The 10,940-nt window shown below is 41.2% G+C and overlaps 2 protein-coding genes across 2 annotated transcripts; both read right to left on the bottom strand.

Annotated features, from left to right (window-relative positions):
- Positions 1-3,506: 3,506 nt before the first annotated feature.
- LOC146661778 (TOG array regulator of axonemal microtubules protein 2-like) lies at positions 3,507-4,526 on the bottom strand. The gene is made up of 3 exons (XM_085418299.1): positions 4,200-4,526; positions 3,949-4,104; positions 3,507-3,851 (listed from the first exon to the last, which is right to left on the bottom strand). The coding sequence occupies exons 1-3, from the start codon at positions 4,358-4,360 to the stop codon at positions 3,713-3,715; spliced, it is 456 nt and encodes a 151-aa protein (XP_085274425.1). The 5' UTR covers positions 4,361-4,526; the 3' UTR covers positions 3,507-3,712.
- On the bottom strand, positions 4,394-8,533 carry LOC146661779 (uncharacterized). Its single transcript, XM_085417867.1, has 11 exons — positions 8,459-8,533; positions 7,920-8,397; positions 7,457-7,696; positions 7,176-7,299; positions 6,954-7,059; positions 6,616-6,854; positions 6,365-6,520; positions 6,040-6,267; positions 5,513-5,831; positions 4,538-5,277; positions 4,394-4,438 (listed from the first exon to the last, which is right to left on the bottom strand). Exons 1-8 carry the CDS (start codon positions 8,531-8,533, stop codon positions 6,126-6,128), a joined length of 1,560 nt encoding a protein of 519 aa, XP_085273993.1. The 3' UTR covers positions 4,394-4,438; positions 4,538-5,277; positions 5,513-5,831; positions 6,040-6,125.
- Between the last annotated feature and the right edge of the window lie 2,407 nt (positions 8,534-10,940).

Raw genomic sequence — 10,940 nt, forward strand, 5'->3', positions numbered from 1 at the left:
ACTGTGAAGGTCACACTCTCAGTAGCCTTCAACAGCCACACAGACAGATACACTCAACAAAACAGGAACACACAGATGCTTCAATCTATGCAAAGGAGTGCAAGACACAGAAAAGCGCTATATATGGCTACATTTTCAGCAATTTACCGTTTAAAAGTGGGCCCTGCATAAACAGGATGTGGACCAATTGGTGCATTCCCAAAGTAAATGTGATACGAAAGAGTAGCTAAATGCAGTTTAATAAATGGAAAATAATCCTCTCTTATTTAGCTAATCCTGAAGGAAACATAACACATGTGGAACAGAGTTAGGAATGGGTACCGGCAATGTTCCCTCGAAGCTGTGTGTGTGCACAATTGCGCACTGCTGGCACGGTCTCTGCGCACAGAAAATCTGCGTTGCGCACAAAAAAAAAAATCTAACCTGAATTGAAATTAAAATCAATACTTTAACAAGTCTGTTTTGCAGTGTTAGTCAGTGACTGGCTGCTCCCGTATGGGATCCAGCCAGTAATGCGATTCACATTCGTATATACGCAGCTAATCAATGTCGTTGACAGGCTCTGACAGCGTCCTTATGTGCCGACACCGGTGTTTTAGCGAGCAAAGCGGCGTGGCGACGTTTAGTGTGTGTCAGAACAATGAGGCGACTGCTGAGTGTTACAGGTGTTACAGCAGTGACACATCTGCTGCTGTCAGGCCTGCAGGTATCAGGCTGTTGTTCTCCTTCATCTCATAGTTGACAGAAATTATTTTTGGAGTGGCACAAATAATTTGTGTGGCATCAGATTTGATGCAATTTGATGATTGTTCTCTAAATAATTTAAAATGTTTATTTAAAAAAACGCCTTGGCTGCATTTTTAGGTAAACAGCTGCAAAAAACTTTGTTGTTTGCATAACTCAGTTACTTTTTTGAAGAAGTAACTATATAATTAATTACCCAACATTGGTCATTATTTACTGTATTTTGCAGACAGAGTTACAGACTCTCTCCCAGACCACAGACTCATAATACAAGTCAGAGCTTTATGAAAAAAAAACAAAAGAAACTTGTGTTTTCAAAATTGGAGTTCAAGTTATTTTTACTTCCAATAGTGTTAACATGCTACACAGGTCATGAACAAGATTTTTTTGTTTTGTTTTTTTAAATTTTCATTGTAAGTGGGCTAAAATAGTTAATTAAAAGTAGTCTAACATAAATGTAAATGCTGTAATTTTATTATTTTAATAAACCATGTAACTTGCATGGATTCAATGCTGGCGTCACCACAGTGCACACGTCTGCTGTTGCTCACAGTGGTCCAAGGGATCGCTCAGGGAGTTTCTGTGTTCGCTCAGACACATGAAAAATTAGAGGGAACATTGGGTGCGGGTATACCGGATACGGGTGGCTTTTTTTTTTCTTGAGATGTCATACACTTTGGATTCTAGCCAATCATTTTACGTTTCCGAGGATAGTAGGCGGGTCCAGGTACGTATGTTCTTTGAGAGCAGAGCTACAGATTAAATGTCCAAGGCAAAGCGGTCAAAAGTCTGGCTGTACTTCACAGCAAAATATGCAAACTCAGCAGCAACAAGTGCTTTAAGGTGATACTGTGATACTGTGCAAAGGAAGTAACACCTCGAATCCAATGAAAGACCTGGCAACGCAATAGCGTTTTTTTAAAAGCAGAGAAATGCATCGTATTTGATAGCTTGCTGCGAGACTTCACACCGAGCACATCTGCTGCGGGTGGGTTGCCTGTTATTGGACCTGGAGTTAGCAACATCCCCCAAAAACCCGAAGAGGAGAGTCCTGGCCCCTAGCCCTGCCAGTGTAGCAGACGGATGATGATGCAGCAGCAACCGTTCTTCTCTGCGTGAGGAGCTTAATGTTGTTCATGTGTAATTTACGTTGAGTAGGCTAACCACGTTATTACATTAATGCATGTAAGGTGAACTAGCAAACACCGTCGTAGTTACATGCGACTGTCTTCTTGTTTGATAGAGTGATACCATACATGCCCTGTAGCTGCAGAAAAAGCTAACACCGTTATCTTTTTACAAAAAAAACAAACAGCTAAACATGTTTTCCATTATTCACCGGTTCCAAACAAAGTAGGTATGTTGTATCAAAAGAAAAGGCTAACTTGGTTATCATTTTGCAGAAAAAAGAGACTGCTAAAAATAAAAACATAAGAGGTTTTTGGACAAAGTTTGTGTTCTCCATTCTTTAAGCAATTCAATTCAATTCAATTTTATTTATATAGCACCAAATCACAACAAAAGTCGCCTCAAGGCGCTTCATAGATACAGAGAAAAACCCAACAATCATATGACCCCCTATGAGCAGCACTTTGGCAACAGTGGGAAGGAAAAACTCCTGTTTAACAGGAAGAAACCTCCAGCAGAACCAGGCTCAGGGAGGGGCGGGGCCATCTGCTGCGACCGGTTGGGGTGAGAGAAGGAAGCAACGGTTAGAGCACCATTTAAGCACCCGCACAGTTTCAAAAGTACCGGTATCGGATAAAACCTAAACGATACCCATCCCTAAACAGAGTATAGATAAGGAATCTCTCAAATACTTCATAAAATGAGCATGTAGAAAGTGATCTAGCATTCTGAATGTTCACAATGACTCTCAGAGAGAGACCTGCTTCATTTTAAATCAGCCACTCGTGTGCCACGCCCAGAGTGCTGACCATTTGGGATGTGGAAGAAAAAAATCACGCCAAGTCAATGTTCAAAGGCAATGGTCATGGCCAGTAGTGGAACAGAAAAGCTAGTTCTGCCATCAATGGCCTGATGGGCCAGTATGGGATCTATAAAAATGAGAGACAGCTACTCCTCCCTCACCCCACTCAGTATCACTGGTATGAGGTTGAGAAGGGGAAAATGCATACAGGTCAATGCTGAACACATGAGAAGCTACTTTAAGGCATATCACCCAATTTGTAATATTGCTAAACATTTCTTAAGGCAGACGAGTCATGCTGGCTGGGTCAGTGTCATTTTTGTTGTAATTGATGTCTGGTTTGTTCTGTTCCCTAGTGATGGGTAGGGATGGGTACCAGTATCCGGTGTTCTGACATAATCCTTGAAATAGTAATAACACAGTATCCTCAGCAAAGATGAATTAAACAAGTTTTATTTTAATGGAAGTTTACTTCAAGTCTTCAGATTTTTACTGTCTTTTATTTGATTACTTTAAAGTATATGATTACATTAGAGTAATTAAATAAAGACAGTTTTGATGGAGCTCCTGAGCCAGCCCAAGCTCTCTATGAAGACGAGGAAAAACTCCCCTGGGGGGGCCAGACTGACGGGAAGAAACCTCGGGAAAGCCCATTCAAAGAGAGATCCCCTTTCCTGGGATGGCTGGGGGGGGTTACAGGAATTCCAAAACACTGAAATTTAAAGTGGGCCAATTAAAAAAAATTATTTCCTGAAAAAAAGAAAGGTAATTCATACATCACACATAAATGATAACGTCTGAATTGTGTGTGTTTGTGTGTGTGTGAGATAGGCTTATCTCAGCCAAGTGTGATGCTGTAGCTCCTCCAGCGTCGGCCGCGTCTCCGGGACTTTGGTTAAACACGCGTCCAAGAAATCCCGGCAGTCTGGAAAGAAAGGAAAGAGAAAAAACATGAAGATGATAGTTCCAGTGGTCCAAGCCATCAGTCAGTCTTGAAGTGTGACGTTTTCTTACTTTTGGACAGATGTCTTTTGAATTTCAGGCGCTCCACAGGACGCCTGTCTTTTTCAGGCTCTTCTCCACAGGACGCCTGTCTTTTTCAGGGACAATCTTCACCCACAAATTCATAAAGTCCTTGTGAAGGGTCAGTTTCTCAATGATTGTTCGCCCATGGTACCTGTGGAAGATTACAGTTGTCATTAATTTTCATTAATTGTGTAAACTCACAGAAAATAAAACATTGATGCACTTCAAACCCATTTAAAAGTACCCACCTGGCTTCAGGTGCAGCATCCCCTGCCATTCTAGAGGCAGCAATTAGAAATCTTTCAGTGAAGGTTCCTGTTTTCAGGGTGACGGCTGCTCCAAGTTTGTCAGCCAGCTGGTGCAGGTGTTGAGCCGTGCTATTCCTCACTGCAACACAGCGATGGCTGAGCAAGGACAATATTAGACACACAACTCAGTGAACATGATCTCTCTTTCATGTCTTCTAATAAAATCACTACAGCTTCTTCTCTCCTCTTACGTCAGTCCTGTGTTAAACAGAGCGCTCAGAATCCGTCCATGGCTGCAATTTTCCACCATGGCATCAAGCGCCAGATTGACCTCCTGATGAAGAAAGTTGTTGTTGGTCATTGCAAGCTTCAGCAATAGAGCTCGGCCTGTTGTTTCAACTTCTGGGTCCATTGTTCTCTGGAGCTGAATGTAGAGCTCATTGATGGCATGTATGGCCTCAAAGGCTATTGCTGAGCGTTGGTTTTTCACCTAAAATGTGAGTGAAAATCATCAGTTGAGGCTGTAGTATGCACTTGAAGGGAAACTAGCTGCATGAAACGCATATAAGAAACATAAAGTGTGCAATACCTCCTCAATGAGGACCAGACACACTTCATGTAGTTTAGTCTTCAGGATGTCCGAGTGGTGCTTTGCCAGAGACTGAATAGTTTTCTACTGTCTTTTCTTAATCCTGTATTTACACAACACAACATTGAACACGACTTCAGGAACACCACAAATAACACAGCCACATTATGCAGCACTGTTTCTGTGCAGTATTTAATGTCTCCTTACTACGTTTCTTACCAGTCGTCTGAAGACAGCAGACTAAAGCTGTGGGACAGGCTCTCTACAGGTGTAGCTACAGGCGGGAGTTTGACCCTGCTCTCTCTTGGATTATTCTGACTGCACTGACTGTCTGCTTTCTTGTCTGATAATCAACGAGGTTAGTAAAAAGAAACTGTCATTTCTTCTAATTCGAAGCATGATGCAGTGATTAATTGTTCATTAAAATCTTTTTAAAAAATCTCTTAATTTAAAGTTTGATTATTCAGCATCTTCTACAGTTACTGAGGAAAACCACTTACCGTCTATAGGGACGACTTTTGCACGGCGCAGCAGCGTCCCAGGCCGAGGTCCTCGTTTTTGCGGTATGGGAACTGTTGGAGGTTTTGGAGTCAAAGGCTTTACTGCAGTAAATGTTTTGGTTGGTACTGTGTGTCCAGGTGAGGTTACAATCCCATCCTGGAAATGCTGCAGTTTTTCCAAAATAGGCCCAAATTTGTCTTTTGCTGTCAAGACTCTTATTCCACGAATGACCTTCGTGTCTGTTTAGACAAAAAAATAACTAAATAACTACAAATTGACATCTTACAAAAACAACAATAAACATTTTTCTTCCTGATTTTTTTTTTCTTCAAAAAAGCATATAAAATGAATGGACAGCAAGAATGTGTAATTTAGCATTAAAATAGATAATCTACAGTGTCAAATTTTAAAATCTAAACTAACTGATTAACAGCAGGTGTAACCACTAAAGAAAAGCATCACCTTTGAACCGACCTGCTCCTGAATGTTTAGCAGAGAAAACAGGCAATTGCGATGGACAAGCTGCTCGAGGAGGTGGAGGAACTGGAGTGAGCGGTGTCATCTCAACAGGACTAACAATGAAAGGAATGGCCCTCAGATCACTTGGTGTGTGTGTGTCTGCAGAGCTGAGGCTACTCAGACTTCTTTCAGGGTCCTCCTGATTCCAAAAGGGGTCATCCAAACAGTTCCAGCTTCCCTGGACTATCTCTGGAGAGCCTGCGCATTGCTCAGGTAAAGGTGGGAGTTGCACAGCATAATCTCTGGGTCTCTGTGCGATATGCAATGTGTCTGCCTGTTGAAAGAACACATTTGTCTTACTGCTCTGAGCTTTGTGAAAGTCCAGGATCCTGGACTCTGTGGTGAAGCGCTGACAGTTGCTCTGTCTACAGTGACTTACACAAAAATTACACTGTGCAAAGCAGCAAAATATAACACATCTCTCAGAAACATTTACATTTGATCAGCAGAGAAGTCAAGAATGAGTATGTTTAGTTACTTACATCTCCACCTGTGCGTCCCCTTGTCCGTCAACTGGACACACAGGAACTCCCTAAGCTCTTTCTTCTTCGCAGGACGCCTGTCTTTTTCAGGCTCTTCTCCACAGGACGCCTGTCTTTTTCAGGCTCTTCTCCACAGGACGCCTGTCTTTTTCAGGGACAATCTTCACCCACAAATTCATAAAGTCCTTGTGAAGGGTCAGTTTCTCAATGATTGTTCGCCCATGGTACCTGTGGAAGATTACAGTTGTCATTAATTTTCATTAATTGTGTAAACTCACAGAAAATAAAACATTGATGCACTTCAAACCCATTTAAAAGTACCCACCTGGCTTCAGGTGCAGCATCCCCTGCCATTCTAGAGGCAGCAATTAGAAATCTTTCAGTGAAGGTTCCTGTTTTCAGGGTGACGGCTGCTCCAAGTTTGTCAGCCAGCTGGTGCAGGTGTTGAGCCGTGCTATTCCTCACTGCAACACAGCGATGGCTGAGCAAGGACAATATTAGACACACAACTCAGTGAACATGATCTCTCTTTCATGTCTTCTAATAAAATCACTACAGCTTCTTCTCTCCTCTTACGTCAGTCCTGTGTTAAACAGAGCGCTCAGAATCCGTCCATGGCTGCAATTTTCCACCATGGCATCAAGCGCCAGATTGACCTCCTGATGTAGAAAGTTGTTGTTGGTCATTGCAAGCTTCAGCAATAGAGCTCGGCCTGTTGTTTCAACTTCTGGGTCCATTGTTCTCTGGAGCTGAATGTAGAGCTCATTGATGGCATGTATGGCCTCAAAGGCTATTGCTGAGCGTTGGTTTTTCACCTAAAATGTGAGTGAAAATCATCAGTTGAGGCTGTAGTATGCACTTGAAGGGAAACTAGCTGCATGAAACGCATATAAGAAACATAAAGTGTGCAATACCTCCTCAATGAGGACCAGACACACTTCATGTAGTTTAGTCTTCAGGATGTCCGAGTGGTGCTTTGCCAGAGACTGAATAGTTTGCAAGCCGTGTCTTTTCTTAATCCTGTATTTACACAACACAACATTGAACACGACTTCAGGAACACCACAAATAACACAGCCACATTATGCAGCACTGTTTCTGTGCAGTATTTAATGTCTCCTTACTACGTTTCTTACCAGTCGTCTGAAGACAGCAGACTAAAGCTGTGGGACAGGCTCTCTACAGGTGTGGCTACAGGCGGGAGTTTGACCCTGCTCTCTCTTGGATTATTCTGACTGCACTGACTGTCTGCTTTCTTGTCTGATAATCAACGAGGTTAGTAAAAAGAAACTTTCATTTCTTCTAATTCGAAGCATGATGCAGTGATTAATTGTTCATTAAAATCTTTTTAAAAAATCTCTTAATTTAAAGTTTGATTATTCAGCATCTTCTACAGTTACTGAGGAAAACCACTTACCGTCTATAGGGACGACTTTTGCACGGCGCAGCAGCGTCCCAGGCCGAGGTCCTCGTTTTTGCGGTATGGGAACTGTTGGAGGTTTTGGAGTCAAAGGCTTTACTGCAGTAAATGTTTTGGTTGGTACTGTGTGTCCAGGTGAGGTTACAATCCCATCCTGGAAATGCTGCAGTTTTTCCAAAATAGGCCCAAATTTGTCTTTTGCTGTCAAGACTCTTATTCCACGAATGACCTTCGTGTCTGTTTAGACAAAAAAATAACTAAATAACTACAAATTGACATCTTACAAAAACAACAATAAACATTTTTCTTCCTGATTTTTTTTTTCTTCAAAAAAGCATATAAAATGAATGGACAGCAAGAATGTGTAATTTAGCATTAAAATAGATAATCTACAGTGTCAAATTTTAAAATCTAAACTAACTGATTAACAGCAGGTGTAACCACTAAAGAAAAGCATCACCTTTGAACCGACCTGCTCCTGAATGTTTAGCAGAGAAAACAGGCAATTGCGATGGACAAGCTGCTCGAGGAGGTGGAGGAACTGGAGTGAGCGGTGTCATCTCAACAGGACTAACAATGAAAGGAATGGCCCTCAGATCACTTGGTGTGTGTGTGTCTGCAGAGCTGAGGCTACTCAGACTTCTTTCAGGGTCCTCCTGATTCCAAAAGGGGTCATCCAAACAGTTCCAGCTTCCCTGGACTATCTCTGGAGAGCCTGCGCATTGCTCAGGTAAAGGTGGGAGTTGCACAGCATAATCTCTGGGTCTCTGTGCGATATGCAATGTGTCTGCCTGTTGAAAGAACACATTTGTCTTACTGCTCTGAGCTTTGTGAAAGTCCAGGATCCTGGACTCTGTGGTGAAGCGCTGACAGTTGCTCTGTCTACAGTGACTTACACAAAAATTACACTGTGCAAAGCAGCAAAATATAACACATCTCTCAGAAACATTTACATTTGATCAGCAGAGAAGTCAAGAATGAGTATGTTTAGTTACTTACATCTCCACCTGTGCGCTTTCTCTGAATCAAATCTTCAAAGCGATGGAAAAAGTTATCTGATGTCTTTTCAGACATGCCTGAGATAAAAAGTGAACAAATTGTTTAGAAATAGAAAGTTAGTGAGTGCTGCTCAGTGTGTGAGTGGCAAGTTCTAACTGAGCTGCTCAGTAAATAACTGTTATGATGTGGAACTCACAGAGCATTTTTTGAAAATATTCATATATATACACTATTTTGTGTTTACAAAAATATCAGACATGTCTAAATCAAAGGCAGGTTATGATCTCTAATTATGATCTTTAATCAACAAATTTAAATAGACGTCCTAATCACAGCTTCTAAAACTAGACAACACTATACTGATAAATTCATATAAAACAGCAAAAAGGAGATAAAAGCACTGTCATAAATAGAGAAATAAGTACAGTAAATAAATAAATACAGTTTTTAAAAAATATAGAAAAAAAACATGTGTCATTTGTTACAACGACAACAAAATAGCAGCTTGGACAAAGCTGTTTCTTCAAGCTTCGCCTGCATTTAGGGTCTGCAAACCTCTGTCCCACAGGAAGAAGCTGAAATCCTCCAATAAGGGGTGGGAGTCATTTAAAGTAGAGTAACTCATCCTCTACAACTGCCTAGTATTCAAGGACTCTATGTTAAGATGCTCTAACATGGTACAGTACCTTCAGAAACGCCTCAAATTTCTTAGATACTGAAAATTAAATCTCTTCTCAGGAACCTTTTCTCCATTCAGTAGAAGTAGATCTAGTATTCATTTTAAAGTTCTAATGAAGACAGCAGACTAAAGCTGTGGGACAGGCTCTCTACAGGTGTAGCTACAGGCGGGAGTTTGACCCTGCTCTCTCTTGGATTATTCTGACTGCACTGACTGTCTGCTTTCTTGTCTGATAATCAACGAGGTTAGTAAAAAGAAACTGTCATTTCTTCTAATTCGAAGCATGATGCAGTGATTAATTGTTCATTAAAATCTTTTTAAAAAATCTCTTAATTTAAAGTTTGATTATTCAGCATCTTCTACAGTTACTGAGGAAAACCACTTACTGTCTATAGGGACGACTTTTGCACGGGGCAGCAGCGTCCCAGGCCGAGGTCCTCGTTTTTGCGGTATGGGAACTGTTGGAGGTTTTGGAGTCAAAATAGGCCCAAATTTGTCTTTTGCTGTCAAGACTCTTATTCCACGAATGAACTTCGTGTCTGTTTAGACAAAAAATAACTAAATAACTACAAATTGACATCTTACAAAAACAACAATAAACATTTTTCTTCCTGATTTTTTTTTCTTCAAAAAAGCATATAAAATGAATGGACAGCAAGAATGTGTAATTTAGCATTAAAATAGATAATCTACAGTGTCAAATTTTAAAATCTAAACTAACTGATTAACAGCAGGTGTAACCACTAAAGAAAAGCATCACCTTTGAACCGCAATTGCGATGGACAAGCTGCTCGAGGAGGTGGAGGAACTGGAGTGAGCGGTGTCATCTCAACAGGACTAACAATGAAAGGAATGGCCCTCAGATCACTTGGTGTGTGTGTGTCTGCAGAGCTGAGGCTACTCAGACTTCTTTCAGGGTCCTCCTGATTCCAAAAGGGGTCATCCAAACAGTTCCAGCTTCTCTGGACTCTCTGTGGAGAGCCTGCGCATTGCTCAGGTAAAGGTGGGAGTTGCACAGCATAATCTCTGGGTCTCTGTGCGATATGCAATGTGTCTGCCTGTTGAAAGAACACATTTGTCTTACTGCTCTGAGCTTTGTGAAAGTCCAGGATCCTGGACTCTGTGGTGAAGCGCTGACAGTTGCTCTGTCTACAGTGACTTACACAAAAATTACACTGTGCAAAGCAGCAAAATATAACACATCTCTCAGAAACATTTACATTTGATCAGCAGAGAAGTCAAGAATGAGTATGTTTAGTTACTTACATCTCCACCTGTGCGCTTTCTCTGAATCAAATCTTCAAAGCGATGGAAAAAGTTATCTGATGTCTTTTCAGACATGCCTGAGATAAAAAGTGAACAAATTGTTTAGAAATAGAAAGTTAGTGAGTGCTGCTCAGTGTGTGAGTGGCAAGTTCTAACTGAGCTGCTCAGTAAATAACTGTTATGATGTGGAACTCACAGAGCATTTTTTGAAAATATTCATATATATACACTATTTTGTGTTTACATGGCAACGGGAGGAAACAACCCGGCAAAATAACACATGACAGCGAGATAAATTTATTGGATTGCCAGTCAGAGAAGTGTGATTCGTCACTCCAGTAAACACATCTCCACTGCTTTAGAGTCCAGTGTTGAGATGCTTAAATCACTCCATCTGACGCTTTGCATTGTGTTTGTCAGTGTAAGGCTGGGATGCAGCTGCTCAGCCATGGAAACCAATGAAGTTTGGACATCTGTAACAACAGCAGACTGCAGATATTGGTGACTTAAGTGCACTATGAGCCTTAGCATCAGCTG

Source organism: Rhamphochromis longiceps, linkage group LG9 (genome assembly GCF_057381845.1).
Source record: "Rhamphochromis longiceps isolate RC_006_pf linkage group LG9, R_longiceps_female_GT1.1, whole genome shotgun sequence".
NCBI lineage: Eukaryota > Metazoa > Chordata > Actinopteri > Cichliformes > Cichlidae > Rhamphochromis > Rhamphochromis longiceps.